At 43.1% G+C, this 24,584-nt stretch overlaps 1 protein-coding gene across 1 annotated transcript in view; it reads right to left on the bottom strand.

Annotated features, from left to right (window-relative positions):
* Positions 1–24,584, bottom strand: part of COIL (coilin) — a 410,595-nt gene that overhangs the window by 49,489 nt on the left and 336,522 nt on the right. The window contains exon 6 of the mRNA XM_044068096.1: positions 23,118–23,206. Coding sequence (XP_043924031.1) covers positions 23,118–23,206 — 89 coding nt within the window. The remainder of the gene's footprint in view (positions 1–23,117; positions 23,207–24,584) is intronic.

Here is a 24,584-nt window from a genome sequence, read left to right as displayed (position 1 = left end):
ACATGTCTAAATCTGACTGGCAGCCTAGAGGCACTGTTTCAAAGGTACTGGCTGAAACTCACCCAGGGATGGCAGCTGTAAAAGCATCTCTGGTTCCAGTGTCATCAGATCTAGGGAAACTCTTGGGCTTGCTCAGACTTGCACTGGTTTTCTGTTTCTACTCTTTGAGCATCTCCTGGAGTGTTTCTAATGCAGGGGGAGATTCTAGGAGGCCTTGGCTGGCACCATGGTGGCAAAAGACCAGAAGTGTGTCATCTTTTGAGAAATGCTCCCTTGGAGAGATCTGACCCTACAATGGACTTTTTAACACAGTTACTGAAATATCACCCAAGACTTGGGCACACATTACTAGAAATGAAAACAAACCATATCAACGTTTTTTTTTTCAATTCTCACACACATTTTTTCTTTCTTTAGCACAACTGCCTTTCAGTCCAACACTACATATATTAATCAATTCCTGCCCTCCCTTAAACCTCACTCCTCCTGAACATTAATCTTCATGTACTGTTCCCACAAATTCCATTTATATGTAATTTGCTCATTCTCTTTTCTAAAGATACCGCTCTCTTACAGTTCTTTTATCTCTTTTACAATACTCAATACTTCAAATACAGTTGGTTTAGATTTTGATTTCCATTTTCTAGTAATTGCTTTTTAGCAGACAACAGAATTAAATTTAATAAGGCCTTACTATGTCTAGGCAATTCAGATCCTGAATCCCAACAAAAAGAATAATTTCCTTAATTACAGCCATTTGCTCTCTCAATATTTCTGACAGGGTACTCTGTAGGGACTTATTTATTTTTTTAATAAAAAAATCTGCCAACTCATTATACTCCCTAAAACATTCTCAGGTATCTTCCTCTTCCCTGATCACACCCCAACATCTCCTATCTACCACAGGAAAATTTCTTGGACGTCTGATTGGGATACAAAAATATCTATGCAAGCACCTCCAAGTAAAAGTTTTAAGCCTTCTGGATGTTATGGCATACTTGGGAGCCATACTTGTATGTCCTCCCATTGTTCATTTATAAACTGCTTTTCTGGTCTCTCTTCCCAATCTTTTTTAACCTTCTCCGATTGGTTCTTGTAGTTATCATGCAATATTTAAAAGGGGGATAATTAGTACGACATTTAAACATCAGCTTCTGTTGTAGACTCAATTAAAAGGTCTAACAGAGCAGGTCTTTCACTTGGGACGTCCCTATCCCTTTCTCTTAGTCTATACTCTATCAATCCCAGACAGGGAAGGTGGTCCCTAACCTGCAGTCCAAATGTCTGCTTGGCCTCATCCCATTCTACTTTTCTCTCTCTACTTATTTGCTCCTAATACCCTGGTTCCTTTGCAGTTCTCAGGTAAATTCCAGCCCCACTTGCCTACCTTCTGTACCCCTACTTGCAGTCATCCCTATTGACAAAAATCTCTCTTCTCGATAGATGCGCTGGCTTAGTTTGTAGAATGCCTCCTGCAGCTTTAGAAATATAATATTCTGTGTGGTGGTGGAAATTCCCATTCAGGATCTGCATCTAAAATCCCATTCTCTCATTTTTTGAACCCCTCCCCCACTTCATAATCATTCCTTCCCACTTTGAGTTATAATATTCTGCTTGTGTTATGTATACAAGCCTTAACTGTGTAGCTCTAAAAATATCTCTTCAAAATCAGGCAATCCTAAAGCACTCTGTCCTATTGAGAGGATCAGCCTATCCCTCTTAACGGTTACCCTCTTTCCCTCTCAGATAACTTACTTCAACTTTATTAATTGTCCACAAATTTTCCTCTGGTTCATAAATATATGCTGGACCTGTATGTAAAACTAAAGGGGCTAAAAACATTTTCACTGCTGGACTTACTATCCATAAAGAAGAGCTTCCATTTTCTTAGTTTTTGTACCATCTTCTGTTTAGTCTCTTCTCACATAACCCAAGCTGCCACAAAGGAGCTTTTTTTTTTTTTAATTCATACCCTTAAAATCTTATGTCCAAGTCATGAGTAGGGACAATTTACAGCTATAGACTGTTTTATCTTCATAAATTTTATATACCAAAAAGACTTAAAACTGTCTCAAAATGTTTCACAACACTGAAATGCCCATTTCTGTTTTTATCAAATGCACAATAGTATAGTCTGCAAAGACTGCGAACTTTTCTTGATTACCATACCAATTATATACTTGAATTTCAGAATCCTTACTTTATTTGCCTGTGGCTTTAAATATAAAGCAAATAAAAGGGAAAAGAGAACACCCCTGGCCTGATTCCTCTGTAACAACACAATACAAAGTAACAGACAGGAACCCTCCCCATCTTAACTTTTGCCTTCTATACGTCATACATCCTCCTAATTAATCTTATTATTGTATCACGGAATGCAAATGCTTCCACTGCTCTACTCGTAATCCCAACTTATTCTGTCGAAGGCTTTCTCAGCATCAAGACCCACTAACAGTAGCAGTATTTTCTTACATTCTGCTTCTCTCTCTCGATCATCACTGTTCTATCAATGTTGCTAAATGTTTGCCTCCCCTCCACAAAACCACACTGATCCATATCAGTTTTGGCAACAGCTTGCCACACTTTTAGCTAGTATAGACAAACACTTTATAGTCACCGTTTAAAATTTACGATAGGCTGCATTTGAGGTAAACCATGCACAATGCAAACATCTGTTCTTGTCGTGCTGTGGGACGAAATAGAATAAAGGTATAGATTTGAAAGCTCTTACGCAGGATTTATTTTCCACACTCAATGCAGTTATTCTTTTTCTGAAAAACTGCAGAATTGATTTCACTTAGACATTTACAAAACAGAGAACAAACTAAAATAAAGGTAAGAATTTTTTCACCAATTGGGTACTTAGTTGAAACCCCTGGAATCAAGCTAATACACTGGAATGACAACACCCTGTACAACATACAAATGCACAAGGACTGCAGCATGAAAGACTTCAAAATGGCACTTGCTGATACTACTCTTATGGCACCTATTCCTTGCTGTCCAACTGGGAAGGAAGTCAGCCAAAGCCAGGATCGGCCAACTGTCAAGTTTGTGCAAACAGGAATTCCAGAAGTGATGACTGCAACCCTGAATATTAAGAAAGTACAGTTGTGCACACTTACCATACATGCAGATGCTCAAGTGAATTCACTGTTGCAGTCATTACATTTGGGTAATCTGCTGCCAGGTTGCCTACAGTTGGCCTGAATAAAAGTCTTGGGTCCTGCGTCGGTTGCTATCTCCTCTTCCATGACGTCAGGCCATCAGGGGTATAAAACATGCAGCCGACTCCATTTTAATCAGTTTTTCTTGCCCCAGATGTCAGCTGCCCCCCAAATGGGGAGCAAAAATATATATAAATAAACTGTAAATATATAAGTGCACCTTAGAAACATAAAATGTACCTTCAACTAAAAGCAAATACACCACAAAGGCTTTTGAGTATAGCGAAGGAAAGAAAAGGTATAGAATGGGGGATGGCGGGTGGGTAACCCGGACTGCAACAGTGAATACACTCTAACATCTACATTTATGGTAAGTGTACGCAACTGTACTATGTTCTTAGTGTTTTACTGTTGCAGTCATTACATTTGGATAGAATTCCCAACGCTATGGATGGGAGGATGGAACTAAACAGCATTAGGAGCAGCTATAAGACCCTGCAGGACTGCAGTGGCAAAGCCTGCTCTGGATTTAGAGAAGAGAGGTAAATGATAATGCTTTGTGAACGTAAGAACAGAGCTCCAAGTAGCAGCTTCTAGAATGTCTTTGGTTGGGACCCCTCTGAGAAAAGCTGCTGAAGTAGAGGCAGCTCTGGTGGAATGGGATCTGATCCCCTTGGGCACAGGTTTACCATGGTGCAAATAGCAGAAATGAATGCAGTGGCTTATCCATTTAGAAATAGTCTGCTTTGATATAGCCTTCCCCTCTGATCCTGCAGCAAATGCTACCAATAGTTGCTCAGACTTTCTTAGAGATTTTGTCCTGTTTAAGTAGAATCTTAGTTGTCTGTGTACGTCCAATGAATGCAAAATCCACTCACCCTTGTTCTGCGAATTTGGGAAAAATGTTGGTAGGTGAATGGTCTGGTTAAGAGCCACACTGGACACCACCTTAGGCATAAAAGAAGGATTGGTCCTGGGGGCCACCCTGTCCGGGTCAAATATAATGAAAGGCTCCACACTGCCATGAGAGTCTGTAGCCCTTCTTGCTGAAGTGACTGCCAAAACAAAAGCTGTCTTCCAAGATAGAAATTTTATATCCGCAGTAGCTGCTGGTTCAAAGAAGGCAGGGTGAGTTTTTCCAGCACAAAATTGAGGTCCCATGCAGTAGTTGGTGTCCTCCTGGGAGGCCTTAATTTTTTGGCCCCTTTGAGATGCTGTTTAAGCAGTGGATGAGAAAAGAGGGGAGGCTCCGTGTTGTAATGAGCCGAGATGGCAGAGGCATGGATTTTTATTGAAGAAAAAGATAGGCCCTTGTCAAGCATCTCAGTTAAGTATTGTAAAATCCGAGGAATATTAGGCTTTGCTGTGTCTATTCCTTGTGCTTGGATCCAAGCACAGAATCTCTTCCATTTATCAGCATAAAATTTTCTAGTACTAGGCCTTCTGGCTTCCAAAATGACATCCATCACAGGTTTACTGAGAGATGTGGTTTGAATAATTAGTTGATTAGCCATGCTGCAAGATTCAGAGCATGGAGCAGTGTGTGCAGAATTTGATAGTTCTGCTGAGACAGTAGATGAGGTGTCTGAGGCAAGTACCACGGAGGAAGGTGCGACACATTCCTTAGAAGCGGGTACCAGTGCTGGCGAGGCCAGTCCGGAGCAATTAGGATCATTTTTGTTTTTCCTGTCTTTTAGTAAGACCTTGGAGAGTAGAGGCAGAGAGGGAAAGGCATAGACTGATAGTTTTTTCCAGCTGAAGGAGAGAGCCATCCACTTTCCATGCTTTCCTGTGATGAGTTCTTGTGCAGAATTTGTCCAACTGATGGATCTATTTGCCTCTCCGCAAAACTATGTCTGGGCTCCCCCATTTGTGTTAACATGCTGAAGATTTGTGGATCCAGTTTCCATTCATGCGGGTCCATAAGATTTCTGCTTAGATCGTCTGCCAGAGTATTTTGCTTTCCTGGCAGGAATTGAGCTTGAAGATGTATTTGGTAAGTCAAAGCTGTGTTCCACAAGGCCATGGCTAGTCTGCCAAGGGGGTAGGAATGGGTACCCCCTGCTTGTTTATGTACCACAACTGTGGTGTTGTCCATCTTTATCAGTAGTTGTCCTGGATGAAGTAAGTCCTTCAAGTCTGTCAGAGCATTCTGAACAGCTAGTAGTACTTTCTGGTTGATATGCAAATGCATTTGGTTTGGGTTCCATTTGCCCTGAATGCATCTCCCTGCCAGGTGAGCCCCCCAAGCATAGTATGATGAGTCTGTAGTTAGGGTTTGGGTGGCAGGGGGTAGAGTGAATGACAGTCCCTTGTTTTGGTGACATGTTTCTGCCCACCAAAGAAACTCCTGTTGTAGGCAGGGAATGAGAGGAATCATTGTTTCCAGGCTGTGACAATGCTGACTCCATAAACTTTTTAGGTACCTTTGAAGTTTCCTCATACGCAGTCTCACACATGGAATTAGTAGAATGCAGGATGCCATGAACCCCAAAGCCTGCAGAATTTGTCTTGCAGATAACTGGGTTTTTGTTGCCATTTGTTTGAAGTATGTTGTCAATTGCATTTGTTTGTCTGGCGTGAGGTAAGTCATCTGGGCAGTTGTATTCAAGCTTGCACCCAGGAATGCAATTATTTGAGAGGGTACCAGTTGTGGATTTCTTTTCGTTTATGGTGTACCCTAGGCATGCTAGAAGCCTTTTTACAAATGGCAGATGTTGAAGAAGAGTGTCCTTGTCCTCTGTCTGAATGAGACAATCGTCCAGATAAGGATAAATTTAAATGTTTCTTTGTCTGCAGAATGCAATTACTGGTGCCAGGCACTTTGTAAAGACCCTGGGCGCAGTATATGAGCCATAGGGCAGTGCAGAGAATTGGTAATGCAAAATACCTGCTTTGAAGCGGAGGTATCTTCTGCATGATTCCCTTATTGGGATATGCAGGTATGCCTCTTAAATCTAGAGTTACTAACCGAGCATTCTTGCCTAGCATAGGCAGTAGCTGTTGTAAAGTCAGCATTTTGAATTTTGGAATGTCCAGGAATGTGTTCAGAATTGATAAGTCCAGTATTGGACGCCATGAATCGTCTTTTCTGGGTATCAGGAAAAGTCTTGAATAAAATCCTTGTCCTTTTTCCTTTTCTGGTACTGGTTGAATAGCCCCCATATCCATGAGGGACATGACTTGTTTCTGGGCCTCTGCCCACTGGTTTTGTGGCAGATCTGGCCATCCGTTTGGAATTGGTAAAGTATGGAAATGAAATCTGTACCCCTGGGATACTATGTTCAATACCCACTTGACCTGGGTAATTAACTGCCAATTTTGAGCATGAAGTGCTAGTTTTCCCCCCAAGGGGGCTGCCAACAGATAAGTGCTTGGAGATGGTAGAGGAAAGTCATTGAGACTGCTTACTGTAGGGTTGTGCTTTGCTTCTTCCAGATTTGGAGGTGGAGGCACCCCATTGCTTTGACCTGCAAGAAACCTGTGATTGATATCTGGAGCCTTTTGAGCGCCTGGGTTTGCCCTGAGTGGCTCTGTTGGACACAGGAAAGGACCAATTTTTAGTAGGCCAGTGCCTACTGAACCTGGGTGGCTGCACTTGCAAGAAATATTTTACAGTTTGCATAAATTTAGCTTTGTCTTCCATTTTCTTTAAAACCTCTTCTGCCTTATTACCAAACAAAGTATAATGCTGCAAAGGGGCATCCAACAATTTAGCTTTAACATGATCAGGCAGATTTCGCTCCTTGAGCTAGGCATGCCTTCTAAATCGCAGATCCAGTAATGGTGGCCCTACAAGTGGCCTCCAAGGAATCAAAACCACATTGCAAAGTATGCTTTCCAACCTGTTCTGCTGAATGCAATAATTCCTGTAACTCTTTATTTTCCACACAATCAGAAATCAATATCATTTTCTATTTCAGTAAGCCCATAACATGCTGTTGATATTTAAGCATATGAAACTGGCAGTTTAAAACCTAATTGCCAAGGTTGCAGACGTATAAACCTTCTTACCCCATTCTATCCAGCGCCCTGGAATCTCTATCAGAAGGGGTAGGATTTTTGGCTGTAGAAGCCTTAACAGCCTTGGGACCCTGAGAAATAGTCTCAGGATCAGCAGCAGGATTTTTGAAAAGAAATTTGTGGGAGTCCGGAACCCTGTAATATCGGTCTGGCTTACTAGGAGCCGGAGGCAGGGAATCCAGAGCCATGCTTGATTCTGAAAACACAACAATGTCTAATACAGGAGGTATTGCCAAAGGCCTATGCTGAGGAAGAAGGAAATCCCTAAGCCTCTTTTTTGATTCAGAGAAGTCCTGACTCTCCCAGTGAAAATGTTCCCTTAAAGTATGCAAAGTCTCTCCAAAAGAGTAATCCTCAGGAGGAGATGCAGATGGGATGGATTCCTCTGCATCAGAATCCTTATAACGTGGAATAGAAAATTCCTGATAAGAAGAGGAATCAGAAGAAATGGAAACCTGATCTGAAGATTCATAATCAGTGCCTTGCCTAGGCCTCTTAGCGGGGTGTGTTGGGAACCCCTGATCAAGGTAATTAAATCCTCAGCCATTTTGATCATCTGTTTTTTAGGCATAGGGGCCTGAGCAAGTGGCTCATGCGTCGGTTTTTTAGACAGTTGTTTTTGACCTTGTTTTTGTTGCTGGCGGTTTAAATTTAAAAACGTTGAGGCCTGAAAACACCCTCAGAAGCCGGTGTCTGCTCAGCGGCTCCGGACCCATCCAAGAGAGACAACCGTGGGTTCAATACTTTACGAATCTCGTGGCATACCGGACTCCGAATGGGTCTCTGTAGAGGCCTGCAACTCAAAAGTAGCGGGTATCAGGGGCTGCGAAAGCACCTCACTGAGTACCGGCGGCTGGCTTACAAGCTTAGTCGGTTTTGGACCTAGATGATCTGTCTTTTTTTCCTTGCATTTTTTGTGAACTCCAGTAGTCGAATTGCTAACAGACGACATTTCAGGGTAGTTAAATCTTAAACCAAAATATTTAGAAGCAAAAATACAGACACTTAATAGTACGCTGGTTAAATTTAGCACAAAACCAATAGCAAGGCATGTTGTGATCAGGGCCTAGGCAAGGAATACAGTACTAATGAAAATCCTTAGGAGGTATTTGCTTCTCACAAGTAATGCAACTATTAACTTTTACTGACATCGGTAAGGAGCAAGAAAAAGTTTCCTCAATGGGGCACTTGGCTTTAGTTTGAAGACTTCGGTTCTGAAACTCAAAAACGAAAGTTTCAGGAGTCGGCCGACTGGCACTTGCGATCTGCTTCGGGCACCGCGCGGCAAGAAAGACTGGTTAAAATGGAGTCTGCTGCATGTTTTATACCCCCTGACGTCATGGAAGAGGAGACTGCAACAGACGCAGGACCCAAGACTTTGTTATTCAGGCCGACTGAGGGCAACCTGCCAGCAGATTGCCCAAATGTAATGACTGCAACAGTGAAACACGAAGAACATCATACTGCAAACACAACTTCAGGCAGAAAACTGTGACAGCAACACCCAAATCATGATTTTGTTACATGTAGTAAGCTTGGGTTTGGAATAAAAAGCAATCAGTGATGAAAGAAACTTAAAATCACTGTCTTTAAGCACAGTCTAAAGCTAAAAAAGAATGGAACTGCTGCAGTCGGTTTAAAAGTAAAGACAAAAGAATATCACAGGGGAAAAGCTGCTGACACTTTCCAGAGATTTTAAATAAGCAGTGGTTCTGAATCTATAATCCTAAATAAATGGTCGGGGAGAGGGATGGTCAATATCCCAATTGCTAATGTCACAAAACACTGTGGCACAGAAAGTTTACCCTAAAAATAAAATCATGTCAGTTTGGCTCCCCCCAGGCCATTTCACAGTAGAAGAATTTTAAAAATAAATACTTAGTGCTGCAGGGATTATTAGCAGAGCTTATTGCCTCCATTGTACGGAAATCTTTCTACATGTCCCACCTCATTAGTAAGGTTATCTCATCCAGAGTCATGGTGGTCATAACATCCCTGTATTCTTCCCTTATAAGATCGATTATTGAATACAATGCCCCTTTTGGCAAGTACCTCACAAAGTACATGCGGCACCTGGAGAAACCACAAATTCCTCACCTGGAGAATCCAGAGCCTCAAACATCTACCAGACACAGATGGGTTAAAAGTCCTATTCCTCTCCTCGGTCTCCTACAGACTCCTCAGAGATGACCTCTGTCTGGCAGACAAAGCAATCTCAGACCCTGCACTGATGGGACTGCTGCATATCCACAAGTCAAGTTCTGCTCGAGTAACCCGCAAGCGAGACATCAACCTGGTCTGTGACATCAATAGGACTTATTGGCAGGACAGATGCGTCTCCCAGAGACTACCCCCTTTTGTGGAACAGACTCCCTCTCCACGGAAAGCAGAGTACCTCGTTAAACCTTTTTAAGCACAACCTGGATAACTGGATGGGGAACAGAAAATACACCCCTTGAATTCCATCTATGTCCCTGCTGGACAGTGGCATAGGATGCTGACTTGTTGGAACATGGGCTAAATTCTTGGCTAGGCTTGTAAGGGCCTCAAGGCCAATAGCCTAGTAACTTCCTATGATCCTATGAAAAGAAACTCAAGACAAGGTTAAAAACTTTTAGTTATGTACTCACCATAACTTCAGATGTTTGGGATCCATCTCGCCTACATTCTGACTGATGGGTTCGGAGCCGATCCCTCGGCTCCGACTCGGCACGCTTATGCCAAAGAGCGAAGTCTCTTATTGGCTGAGCTTACTATATCCCAGGATGCACCACTACCAGTCCCCCAGATCTAGTTTGTCCGCATACATGCACACATGCACGCACTGCTTATATAACATCGCCAGATGAAACAAGATAAAACAGTAGAACTCAAAACCGCTTCAATCTCTTCTGATCTCCAAGGCAGGGGAAGGAGGGTGGGTATTAGGAATGCGAGATGGATCCCAAACATCTGAAGTTATGGTGAGTACATAACTAAAGATGTTATGTGATCCTATCTCGCCTACATTCTGACTGATGGGACAGCGTCCCTAGCACCTGAATCCTGGGTGGCTCACTGGAAAACACTCCTGAGTACCGTGGAACCAAATGATGCTCGCCCTTTAGATGCCACATCCAATTTATAGTGGGAAATGAAAGTGTGCGGGTTGGACCAAGTAGCCGCAGCACAAATCTCAGAAATAGCGAACTTGGAATGAAAGGCAATAGAAGTAGCCATAGCTCTGGTAGAGTGAGATTTGATAGATGTTGTCAGTTGCTTATTTGAAGAGGAATAAGCCTGAGTTATACAATCTCTAATCCATTTGGAGATAGTAGCTTTTGTGATGGTTTTACCCAATTTATTGTCTGAAAAGGACACAAACAACTGGTCTGATTTACGAATTTGCTGAGTCCTGTCTAAATAGAAGCGCAATTGCCTGTGAACATCCAATTTATGGAGAGTGTACTCTGCTTCGTTGGAGAATTTTGGAAAGAAAACTGGTAGCTCTAAAGATTGTTGGAGACAGAGATTAGAACAAACCTTTGGGACAAAAGATGGGTTAGGCCTAAGTGATACTCTATCCTTGTGAAAAATCAAATGCGGTGGTTTGATAGATAGGGCTTGAAGCTCTGAAACTCTTCTTGCAGAGGTAATTGCAACTAAGAAGGCAGTTTTCCAAGACAGATATTTTAACTCACATGTAGCAGCCGGTTCGAAAGGGGAAGATGTTAAGGCACTAAGCACCAAATCAAGATCCACGGAGGCGCAGGATGAAAAACTGGGGTCTTAACAGCCCACCTTTAATGAAAGTTTTGCATAATCTGCTGCTCATCAACGGTGGATCAATGGATTCGTGAAATTTAGAGATAGCTGCCAGTTGGACTTTAATAGTAGAGACTGAAGATCCTTGATTAAACAAGGATGTTAAAAATTTCAAAACCTCTGGAATCGGAGCAGTGATAGGGTCTAAGCCCTGAGTTGAGCCCAGATAGCAAACCTCTTCCACTTACTGAGGTACAATTTCTTAGTGGTGGGTTTGTGGGCCCAAGATAAAAATGTGAATAACTTCCGGGTCTAAGGTGTGATTTCTGACTAAAGTCGGAAGTGGAGGAGCCAAGCTGTCAACTTCAAAGTGCGAAGGGACTGGTGTTGTCGTCCCGACTGATGAATTAGCAGATCCGGAGTTAGATCCAAAACCCAAGGATCGCCCACCGATGTTTCTTCAGGTAGGGAAACCATACCTGACAAGGCCAGTGGAGCAATTAGTATCATTGTGGACCCCAATTGAGAAGCTTTCTGAATGACTTTGGGGAGAAGTGGAACCGGAGGAAATGCATAAAGTAGCCCTGTTGGCCAAGGTTGTGCTAGAGCATCCATAGCTGCCTCCCCCTGATGTGGAGTCAAGGAGAAGAACCTTTTGCACTTTGTGTTTTGTGGTGTTGCAAACAGGTCGCAGCACGGCGTCCCCCATCTTCTGAAAACCTGAGCTGCTAATGTTTCGTTCAGGGACCACTCGTGAGGAGAGAGAATTGTCCTGCTTAATCTGTCTGCCAATATATTGGATTTCCCTGGAATGTGGGTCGCTACCAAGAAACGGTTGGTAGCTACGGCCCATTCCCACACCCTCATGGCCTCTCTGCAAAGGGGGTAAGATCTGGTCCCTCCTTGTTTGTTTAGATACCAGACCACCGACATGTCTGTGTGGATAGCGATAATGCCTTGAGGGAGAAACTTGTGGAGGGCCTGCAGGGACAGAAGTACAGCCCTCATCTCCAATACATTGATGTGGAGAAAGGTTTCGTCTGGAAGCCAGGAACCCTGAACTAACCTGCCCAGACAATGCCCCCCACCCTGTCTGGGAGGCATCCGTCGTCAGGGTGGCCACCGGAGGGGGGATAACAAAAGGTCTTCCCTGATTCAGATTGGATGGCTGAAGCCACCAGCGGAGGTCCCGCTTGCACGCTTCTGTAATCATAATGGGTGATTGAGGGGAGATTCTGAAAGGACCATTGAGTCGATAACAGCCACTGAAGAATCCTCATGTGCAATCTTGCCAGAGGAACTAGAGAACCGTAAGGCAGACATCGAACCTAAAAGTTGCAGGACCATCCTGGCTGGGGCTTGGATCTTGAAAGCAGGGCTTGAACTTGACCTTGTAAAGTTTGAATCTTTTGGCAGGAAGAAAGACGCGCATCAGTTTTGAGTCTATCTCTGTTCCTATGAACCTTATCGCTGAGAGGGCAGCAAGACAGACTTTGACCAATTGAATGTAATTCCGGGTAGCACCCAGGAAATGGTGGCTTTGAGATTGTCCATTAGTAGATGCCTGGTGGTGGCAGTCAGGAGCCAGTCGTCCAGATAGGGAAACACTTGGAATCCAAGACTCCTCAGGTGAGCAGTCACTACTGCCAAACACTTGGTGAACACCCTGGGGGCTGTGGTGAGACCAAAGGGCAGTGCACAAAATGAAATGACTGTCTCCCAGGCTGAAGCGCAGATACTTCCTGGACGCCCGATGTATCGGTATGTGATAATAAGCGTCCTTGAGATCTATGGAGCACATCCAAACATCCTTCTCCAACAACGGGAGAATGGATTGTAAAGTGACCATTCGGAATTTGGATTGTGACGGATTGGTTTAGTCTGCTGAGATCCAATATTGGTCTCAGGTCCCCTGTCTTTGGCACTAAAAGAACCTTGAGTAATTTCCGATCCGATCTGGTCTGTGGGGACCGGTTGGATGACTCCTTTTCTAGCAGCTTTGGCCTTCAGCTGCAATTTTGACTGGGTGGTGGGTCCGGGATCTTTTGGACGGTGGGGGTGAGTGTGTGAAGGGAATGGTGTAACCTCCGGCAATAATCCGAAGCACCCATCTGTCCCGAGTGATAGATTCTAAGCTTTTGGTGTTTGGCAAGCGGCACCCGACTGGCTCCGAGCAGCACAGCCGGGCAATCCCTCATGAAGTGTGGGAGGCTGAAGAGCCACGAGAAAAGGACTCGCACGGTCTCCAGAATTGCAGGGCCCTCTGTCACGCCCCTGGAGACGGTGAAACCCCTATCCTGAGGGATTTTTTTTCCCCCTTCCTGGGGCTGTTGGGATACTATTTCCACTTGTCCTGGGTAATTAACTGCCAATTTTGAGCATGAAGTGCTAGTTTTCCCCCCAAGGGGGCTGCCAAAAGATAAGTGCTTGGAGATGGTAGAGGAAAGTCATTGAGACTGCTTACTGTAGGGTTGTGCTTTGCTTCTTCCAGATTTGGAGGTGGAGGCACCCCATTGCTTTGACCTGCAAGAACCCTGTGATTGATATCTGGAGCCTTTTGAGCGCCTGGGTTTGCCCTGAGTGGCTCTGTTGGACACAGGAAAGGACCAATTTTTAGTAGGCCAGTGCCTACTGAACCTGGGTGGCTGCACTTGCAAGAAATATTTTACAGTTTGCATAAATTTAGCTTTGTCTTCCATTTTCTTTAAAACCTCTTTGCTGCAAAGAGGCATCCAACAATTTAGCTTTAACATGATCAGGCAGATTTCGCTCCTTGAGCCAGGCATGCCCTTCTTAACTTCAGATCCAGCACCATTCCTAGAAGAGGCCTTCATGAATCAAAACCACATTGCAAAGTATGTCAAACCTGTTCATGGAAATGCAAATAATCTGCAACTTTTCACAAAAATCAGAAATCAACATTTTGCCTTTGTTTCAGTAAGCCCAACATGCTGTTGATATTTGGCATGAAAACCAGTAGTTTAAAGTCTTATTGCCAAGGTTGCAGACGATAAACCTTCTTACCCATCTATCCAGGGTGCCCTCGGAATCTCTCACTGTGAAGGTGGATTCTCAGCTGTAGAGGCCTTTACACCCTGGGGACCCTGGGAGAGAAATAGAAGTTTCAGGATCATACAAAAAAAGATGGCTTCGGAAAAGAAATTCAGGAGTCAGGAACCCTGTAATATCTGTCTGGCTTTATCAGGAGCTGAGGAAGGGGAATCAGGACATGCTTGATTCCTAGAAATACATCAACAATGTCTAATATGGTGGAGGAGGTGGCTGCTAAAGGTTCATATTGAGGCAGAGAAACTCTCAGCCCTGTTTTAATTCAGAGAAGTCCGGATCCCAAAGTGAAATGCTCCTTAATGTGCAAAGTCTTCCAAAACAGTAACCTCAAAAGAGATGAAGATGGGATGGATTCCTCTGCATCAGAATCCTCATAGGGGTGGAATAGAAAATTCCTTATCAGAAGAGGAATCCGAGGAAATGGAAACCTGATCTGAAGATTCATAATCAGTGCCTTGCCTAGGCCTCTTAGCAGGGGGGTTGGGAACCCCTGATCAAGGTAATTAAATCCTCAGCCATTTTGATAATCTGCTTTTTAGGCATAGGGGCCTGAGCATGTGGCTCATGAGTCAGTTTTTTAGACCTAGTTTTTTTTACCTTGTTTTTGTTGCTGGCGTTTGTTTTATATAAAAATGTTGAGGCCTGAAAACACCCTCAGAAGCTGGTGCTTGCTCAGCGGCTCCAGACCAATCCAAGGGAGAGACATCCGTGGGTTCAATACTTCTGAATCTCTGGCATACCGGACTCGAATGGGTCTCTGTAGAGGCCTGCGACGAAGAATCCTCATGTGCAATCTTGCCAGAGGAACTAAAGAACCGTGGCAGACATCGAACCAAAAGTTGCAGGACCATCCTGGCTGGGGCTTTGGATCTTGAAAGCAGGGCTTGAACTTGCCCTTTGTAAAGTTTGAACCCTTTTGGTAGGAAGAAAGACGCATAAATTTTGAGTCTATCTCTGTTCCTATGAACCTTATCCCTGAGAGGGCAGCAAGACAGACTTTGACCAATTGAATGTAATTCCAGGGTAGCACCCAGGAAATGGTGGCTTTGAGGTTGTCCATTAGTAGATGCCTGGTGGTGGCAGTCAGGAGCCAGTCGTCCAGATAGGGAAACACTTGGAATCCAAGACTCCTCAGGTGAGCAGTCACTACTGCCAAACACTTGGTGAACACCCGGGGGGCTGTGGTGAGACCAAAGGGCAGTGCAAAAATTGGAAATGACTGTCTCCCAGGCTGAAGCGCAGATACTTCCTGGACCCCGATGTGGTATGTGATAATAGCGCCTTGAGATCTATGGACAATCCAAACATCCTTCTCCAACAATGGGAGAATGGATTGTAACGTGACCATTCGAATTTGGATTCGTGACGGATTGGTTTAGTCTGCTGAGATCCAATATTGGTCTCAGGTCCCCTGTCTTTTGGCACTAAAAGAACCTTGAGTAATTTCCTGATCCGATCTGGTCTGTGGGGACCGGTTGGATGACTCCTTTCTAGCAGCTTTGAAGCTTGCGCTGCAATTCCCCTTTGACTGGGTGGTGGGTCCGGGATCTTTTGGACGGTGGGGTGAGTGTTGAAGGGAATGGTGTAACCTCCGGCAATAATCCAAGCACCCATCTGTCCTGAGTGATAGATTCCCAGGCTTTGGTGCTTGGCAACGGCACCCGACTGGCTCCGGAACAGCCGGGCAATCCCTCATGAAGTGTGGGAGGCTGAAGAGCCATGAAAGGACTCTGTCTCCAGAATGCGGGGCCCTCTGCGCCCTGGGACGCTCCCAGAAAAATTTCCCGCCCTCTGCCTCGGGAAGGGGAATCTTCCTGCTGTTGAGGAAAAACTTACGTGATTTGAACCACATCTTCCTCCTCCTTAGCCGGGATAAGCCCGAAGGGAGTGGAATAACGGCACCTACGGCAGATAAAGTTTTCCTCTTGCTCACAGCGGTAAGAGTGTCTTTAACCTTAGGTCCAAACAAAGAGGACCCATCAAAGGGAGCGTTCGGGAAGACTTGAAGGCCTCAAAATGACAAACGGAGCCAGGCTTGTCTCCATAGAGCCACGCCTGTGCCTGCTTTACCGCTCGGCCGAAATGAAATGAGCCTCATGGACGAGTTAGAAATTGAGTAAGGATAGCCAACTGAGCTAACCGACGGGCTAGCTGCTCAGGTAGGTTACCGAGAGGAATCTGAAGCTCCTTGACCAGATCCCTCTGAGCCTGGTAAAATGTGCCAAATAATTCAGGCCCTTAAAGTAAAGGCCGCTGAAGTCAGGGTGCTCCTCGGTCCATGCTCCTAGACTCCTTATTAGGAGGATGGACGGACGTTGAAGCCTCTGCACGCCTGTTGTGTGGGTGCCACCACCATGGCATCTACAGCCCTTAGTCAGGAACTCCTTCGGTGTGAGCAGACAAAATTTGTTAGGGGAAGGACTGGTTCCATATCTGGATGTTCACCTCGACAAACCAAATCCAGGAGCTCGTCAAGGAGACACCCAGGAGGCGGAGGCTGAGCCCCAAAGGCCTTGAGGAACTGACTCATCAGCAGAGGGGTTTGGATATCCAGCCGCTGTTTTGAGATCTCTAATTCTGCAAAGGAAAAGAGAAGGGAAATTTTCTGGCTGTAAGAAAGCTCTTTATTTTCCACACAATCAGAAATCAATATCATTTTCTATTTCAGTAAGCCCATAACATGCTGTTGATATTTAAGCATATGAAACTGGCAGTTTAAAACCTAATTGCCAAGGTTGCAGACGTATAAGCCTTCTTACCCCATTCTATCCAGCGCCCTGGAATCTCTATCAGAAGGGGTAGGATTTTTGGCTGTAGAAGCCTTAACAGCCTTGGGACCCTGAGAAATAGTCTCAGGATCAGCAGCAGGATTTTTGAAAAGAAATTTGTGGGAGTCCGGAACCCTGTAATATCTGTCTGGCTTACTAGGAGCCGGAGGCAGGGAATCCAGAGCCATGCTTGATTCTGAAAACACAACAATGTCTAATATAGGAGGTATTGCCAAAGGCCTATGCTGAGGAAGAAGGAAATCCCTAAGCCTCTTTTTTGATTCAGAGAAGTCCTGACTCTCCCAGTGAAAATGTTCCTTAAAGTATGCAAAGTCTCTCCAAAAGAGTAATCCTCAGGAGGAGATGCAGATGGGATGGATTCCTCTGCATCAGAATCCTTATAACGTGGAATAGAAAATTCCTGATCAGAAGAGGAATCAGAAGAAATGGAAACCTGATCAGAAGATTCATAATCAGTGCCTTGCCTAGGCCTCTTAGCAGGGGGGGGGGGGGGGGTGTGTGTGTTGGGAACCCCTGATCAAGGTAATTAAATCCTCAGCCATTTTGATCATCTGTTTTTTAGGCATAGGGGCCTGAGCAAGTGGCTCATGCGTCGGTTTTTTAGACATAGTTGTTTTTTACCTTGTTTTTGTTGCTGGCGGTTTATTTAAAAATGTTGAGGCCTGAAAACACCCTCAGAAGCCGGTGCCTGCTCAGCGGCTCCGGACCCATCCAAGAGAGACAACCGTGGGTTCAATACTTTACGAATCTCGTGGCATACCGGACTCCGAATGGGTCTCTGTAGAGGCCTGCGACTCAAAAGTAGCGGGTATCAGGGGCTGCGAAAGCACCTCACTGAGTACCGGCGACTGGCTTACAAGCTTAGTCGGTTTTGGACCTAGATGATCTGTCTCTTTTTCCTTGCATTTTTTGTGAACTCCAGTAGTCGAATTGCTAACAGATGACATTTCAGGGTAGTTAAATCTTAATCCAAAATATTTAGAAGCAAAAATACAGACACTTAATAGTACGCTGGTTAAATTTAGCACAAAACCAATAGCAAGGCATGTTGTGATCAGGGCCTAGGCAAGGAATACAGTACTAATGAAAATCCTTAGGAGGTATTTGCTTCCCACAAGTAATGCAACTATTAACTTTTACTGACATCGGTAAGGAGCAAGAAAAAGTTTCCTCAATGGGGCACTTGGCTTTAGTTTGAAGACTTCGGTTCTGAAACTCAAAAACGAAAGTTTCAGGAGTCGGCCGACTGGCACTTGCGATCTGCTTCGGGCACCACGCGGCAAGAAAGACTGGTTAAAATGGAGTCTGCTGCATGTTTTATACCCCCTGACGTCATGGAAGAGGAGACTGCAACAGACGCAGGACCCAAGACTTTGTTATTCAGGCCGACTGAGGGCAACCTGCCAGCAGATTGCCCAAATGTAATGACTGCAACAGTGAAACACGAAGAACATCATACTGCAAACACAACTTCAGGCAGAAAACTGTGACAGCAACACCCAAATCATGATTTTGTTACATGTAGTAAGCTTGGGTTTGGAATAAAAAGTAATCCGTGATGAAAGAAACTTAAAATTAGAGTATCACTGTCTTTAAGCACAGTCTAAAGCTAAAAAAGAATGGAACTGCTGCAGTCGGTTTAAAAGTAAAGACAAAAGAATATCACTGGGGAAAAGCTGCTGACACTTTCCAGAGATTTTAAATAAGCAGTGGTTCTGAATCTACAATCCTAAATAAATGGTCGGGGAGAGGGATGGTCAATATCCCAATTGCTAATGTCACAAAACACTGTGGCACAGAAAGTTTACCCTAAAAATAAAATCATGTCAGTTTGGCTCCCCCCAGGCCATTTCACAGTAGAAGAATTTTAAAAATAAATACTTAGTGCTGCAGGGATTATTAGCAGAGCTTATTGCCTCCATTGTACGGAAATCTTTCTACATGTCCCACCTCATTAGTAAGGTTATCTCATCCAGAGTCATGGTGGTCATAACATCCCTGTATTCTTCCCTTATAAGATCGATTATTGAATACAATGCTCCTTTTGGCAAGTACCTCACAAAGTACATGCGGCACCTGGAGAAACCACAAATTCCTCACCTGGAGAATCCAGAGCCTCAAACATCTACCAGACACAGATGGGTTAAAAGTCCTATTCCTCTCCTCGGTCTCCTACAGACTCCTCAGAGATGACCTCTGTCTGGCAGACAAAGCAATCTCAGACCCTGCTCTGATGGGACTGCTGCATATCCACAAGTCAAGTTCCGCTCGAGTAACCCGCAAGCGAGACATCAACCGGGTCTGTGACATCAATAGGACTTATTGGCAGGACAGATGCGTCTCCCAGAGACTACCCCCTTTTGTGGAACAGACTCCCTCTCCACAGAAAGCAGAGTACCTCGTTAAACCTTTTTAAGCACAACCTGGATAACTGGATGGGGAACAGAAAATACACCCCTTGAATTCCATCTATGTCCCTGCTGGACAGTGGCATAGGATGCTGACTTGTTGGTACATGGGCTAAATTCTTGGCTAGGCTTGTAAGGGCCTCAAGGCCAATAGCCTAGTAACTTCCTATGATCCTATGAAAAGAAACTCAAGACAAGGTTAAAAACTAAAGATCAGTTTCAGACCAAGTCTTTTTAAGACTAAACAGACTTACAGTTGATATAAAAAGAGTACACACCCCTGTTAAAATGCCAGGTTTAAAAACAAACAAATCTGTTCGTGGAAAAAATATAAAAAATAAAAAACCTACAATAAACAGTTTTTTTATAAATGTGCACACCCTTAAACTAACTTTGCTGAAGCACCTTTTGATTTAATTACAGCATTCAGTCTTCTCGGGTACACACTTGCTGTCAATTAAAGAGACTCCAACCCCAAATAAAGTTCATCTGTCCTAGTAGGATTTTCCTGACATTTACTCAGTTGTCTGTTACAGCAAAAGCCATGGTTCGCAGAGAGCTTACAAAGCATCAAAGGGATCTCATTGATGAACGGTATCAGTCAGGAGAAAGGTACAAAAAAATTTCCACAGCATTGGATATACCATGGAACACAGTGAAGACAGTCATCAAAAAGTGGAGAAAATATGGGACAACAGTGACATTCCAAAGAACTAGACGTCCCTCCAAAATTGCTGAAAAGACAAGATGAAGACTGGTCAGGGAGGCTGCCAAGAGACCTACAGCAACACTGAAGGAGCTGCAGGAATTTCTGGCAAGTACTTGTTGTGTACTACACGTGACAATCTCCCGTATTCTCCATATGTCTGGACTATGGGGTAGGGTTGCAAGACAGAAGCCTTTTCTTACACAGAATACAGAGGCTTGGCTAAAATTTTCAAAACAATACATCAAGTCTCCCAAAAGCATACGGGAAAGTGTGCTGTGGTCTGATGAGACAAAGGTTGAACTTTTTGGCCACAATTCCAAAAGGTACATGTGGAGCTAAAACAACACTTTGCATCACCAAAAGAACACCATCTCCACGGTGAAGCATGGTGGTGGCAGTATCATGCTTTGGGGTTGCTTTTCTTCAGCGGGAACTGGGGCTTTAGTCAAGGTGGAGGGAATTATGAACAGTTCCAAATACCAGTCACTATTGGCCCAAAACCTTCAGGCATCTGCTAGAAAGACGAGGATGAAGAGGAATTTCACCTTTCAACAAAACAATGACCCCAAGCATACATCCAAATCAACAAAAGAATGGCTTCACAGAAGAAAATTCAAGTTCCGGAATGGCCCAGACTTAAATCCAATAGAAAATCTGTGGGGTGACCTGAAGAGGGCTGTACACAAGAGATGCCCTCGCAATCTGACAGATTTGGAGTGCTTTGGCAAGGAAGAGTGGGCAAATATTGCTAAGTCAAGATGTGCCATACTGACAGACTCCTACCCAAGAAGACCGAATGCTGTAATTAAATGAAAAGGTGCTTCAACAAAGTATTACTTTAAGGGTGTGCACACTTATGCAACCAGCTTATTGTACTTTTTGTATTTTTTTATATTTTTCCCTTGAATTGTACAGATTATAGGAAGAGTTTTGAAATGATTGTGTTTTTTTATCTCACAAAAACCTGGCATTTTAACAGCGGTGTATACACTTTTTACATCCACTGTACAATACATAAGTGGCATCGAACTTGGCCTACTTAAAGATGCCAGTCACATTAAAATAGAGAAATAAATTCAAATACAAAACAGTAAAAAGCAATTAGATACATGTGGGAAAGCCTTTCATATAATTTACATGACAACATTCACTAATCCCTCATGGAATGCAGAATTGTAGAATTTCTGCAAGATGTTTAAAATAGTGTGTGAAATGCCCTGAACTGATCCAAACATAATACTGTAAAAGAAGACCTGTTATTATGTGTGAAACCTCACCAGAGTACAAACAAAATTCTGCCACGCACCTACACATAAAGCACTGTGAAAATATTTGCATGCAAAACCTTTTAACAACCCTACAAGAAACTTCACTAAATGCATTTTAACAAATAAACTTTGCATACAAATGTAAACTGTCCTTGTGAAAGACTGGCACTGAGTGTATTAAATTGTAGCTCACTACACATTTATTCATTTTCCAAAAGTTACTTTATGCACGGATGTGGGGGGGGCTAACACCTATCACAGTACTCAGCAAGTGTAAAGTACAGAACTAATCATGCAGGGGATGCAAGGCCAAACAAAATTATAAGCAATTTAAAGGGCAGATAATATAACTACATGCATATCTTTCAGAATTGGGAGGAAGCCTGATCATCCTGCGAAAAACATACACCCATAGAGAGATGGTATGCAGACTTCACACAGAAGGCTTCTCCACTGAGAATCAAACAGTAAAAGAACTATGATGCCTTAAATACTAACTATTGCACCACTATCTCACCATAAATCACTATGTAAACTCACAGTTTAAATATGTTAGTGCTCTTTACTGCATTCAAAATTTAGTCCCCTTCTACTTTAGTGAGTCTGTATATTAAAACCCCACAGTTACATTAATATGCAAAAACCTTTAAATGTCCATCTGCAAACCCATTCCATTTTAAAAGTGTGCAAAAAGCCACACAACTCTGCATAAAAGGTAAGGCATGGCTACCGAACATGGATTTATGGGTTCCATGATCTGTTACAGAATCCGAAAAATCTCCAACTGCGAAATAAATTGAACAATGGCAATATCAAAAAATACATTGAATGGCAAACAGCTGGCCAACAACCAGGAAGTAATACGATACACAAGGTAAGCGAAGGGAAACCTTTTAAAATTTGCTCTACTCCCCACTGTAGTGTGATCTCAGAGTTGGTATATATAGTTGGTGGGCACCCCCCGCCCCCACCTTGGTTGGTTGTGTGTGCAATGTTGGCTAACTATGGCCATTCGATGTATTTTTTTTTCAATGTTGCCATTGTTAGATAAATGTCCCATTCACTGTTTTACTTTCGTTGTTTCATGATTCGAGGTTTCTAGTATTCAGTAGCTTAACACAGACCCGGATTTATGCCCAAAGCACATTGCCAGTTTAAGATGGTCAAGTTTTCTTGCCCCTCACTCCACATAAAGAACTCATATTTAGCCCAATTATTATTAAATTCCATGTCTGTTTAAACTCCATCCTCTTTCTCTAGCTTTTTTTTTTTTTTAAACTATGATCCAATGTATAAACAAACTCTTTCTCTAGCTTCCTTTGAAGCAGCAGTTTTGTCTCCACTCATTTCATTTCTTCACGCAAAAAAAAGCTCATCTTTGTAGTGGCAAAGATTTTTTTAAAACTGTAGAAAACAGAACTACACTAGCTTACATGGTAAGATAATTAAGGAAAAAGGAAATCAGAACAGTTTTACCACATAAATGTTATGAAGCCTTGGAGATAACTGAACTTTCCATAGCAAGTACACTTGTAGAGGAAATTACATTTCTGTATGTGCATGCACTGGGGTCACATTAAAAGGACGTAAACACTCACATTTCAACAGGTTTATACAGATAACCCTAGTACTACCAGATTGTACAGCATCTACTAGTACAATGAAGTATGAAAACCTTCCTTGTGTTGCAGCATCCCAAATTTAAATGTAGAGCATAATCTTAAGAGCTGTGTAGGATACAAAATGCATTTGTCTCTGATGACTGGTTTTAGAAACTGATTTTTTCTATACAGGAACCCATTATGTATAACCCCAAAACACCATGCATGCAAAAAGTCTCCCTTGAACTGCTAGCATTTCCTGCATCCTTTTCTAGATGCCAAATACTGCTGTGCTAAAATTTAAACAGTTTTTCATAAGAAAAAAAAATACATCTGTACCACAGAGTCTTCTGACACTGCATATTCGATGACTTGAGCACCACTTTTAGAATGGTAGACCAGGTCAAACTTCCCAGGCTCTTTTGAAGCTAAGAAGGAAAAAAAAAAACGCTTTAGTTCATTTTATATAATATCTGTTGTTGCACAATATAAAACACCATCTTTCAAACTTTTTTTATTTCTGAAACGTATGATTTCATTACCGGGGTGAGGGAATGGGGACCTCAGGCAACCCTTGGCTTATACAACTATTTCTGTCTTAAAACACTAAAAGTAAAACATGCGAGAATATTACATAAGTTTACTGGGAGCACATTTACAACATTTGCTTCCCTTCATATTTCTGCTTTATCATTCCTCATGAATGTTCCTCATATTAAACTTCCTTTAAGGTGTTGTCATACCCACTGTCAAAAGCAGATTACTAGACCCAGAAACATAACATGTGTTGCATAAAAATAAAATTAAGCCATACATACCATAAAAAGGGAAGCTGGCATAATGGTTAAGCTGTTTACCTTACAGATACAAGGTTTGATTCTCACATGGGGTAACTGGCTAGGCTTAAAATGGCCCACAAGGATAGCTAGCCTAGTACTAATCAACGAACATATGTAATTACTACAGTCACACATCCTGTGAGCCCCAACCTTCTGCTTGCAGCACTCTAGAACAAGCTCCTGGTCAGGGGCAGCTCATGCCATCGGACTGCAGCCCCCAGCTGAAAAGATTCAACATTTGCAAATTTATTTTTAAAAATAAAAAAATATATATACAAATAATTATTAAATTAGTGGCTGACTGCAGACAGTTCTCTAAGCGAGTCCGCCTGACTCGCAAAGTCTCGGAACTCAAACTGCACATGCTTGTCAAATTCCAGGGTGTCCCCCTCCCCCCCAGAGTTTCTGTTAATCCTAGACTGTTGCGAAAGCAGTCCAGATTAATGGCATCGGTGTGATGCCCAGCAGTCTATTCGCATTTAACCACACAGTAAGTAGAAGGAGGGTTGGACTGCCATGTCCGCAGTCACGTATGTGACGTGGACGGCTGGCTGGCTACTGATTGGTTCTCGCTCTCTTCTCGAGAAAAAGAGCGAGAAACAGAGCAGCGCAAGAACCAATCAGTAGTACTAGCTGTAAGACAGAGTGTTGATTATTACTTGCTAACATGCTACCGGTTGAAGAACATTATTTTTTTAGCTTGCGCTTGCCTTCCTTCCTTAGTTGCTATTGTATTGCTGCAGACCTGCAGTTTGTATGAACAGAGGAGGAGGAGTCAAAGAGAAAAGTTCCTTCTTCCTAACCACCTACTTCACTCAGTTGGTGACGGAGAGGCAGACACAGTCACTTTTTTTTTTTTATAACAAGTTTAAACTAACTGAGGTAGGTATAAATAAAGCCACATTATTTTTGTTTACCGCGTGCTTTGACATATACGGTGGAATATTACTGTTTTTAAGCATTAACT

Source organism: Protopterus annectens, chromosome 4.part0 (genome assembly GCF_019279795.1).
Source record: "Protopterus annectens isolate FY-2018-M chromosome 4.part0, PAN1.0, whole genome shotgun sequence".
NCBI classification, from domain to species: Eukaryota; Metazoa; Chordata; order Ceratodontiformes; family Protopteridae; genus Protopterus; species Protopterus annectens.
Note: the sequence above shows the minus strand (reverse complement) of the source record. Positions and strands in the feature narration are given on the sequence as shown.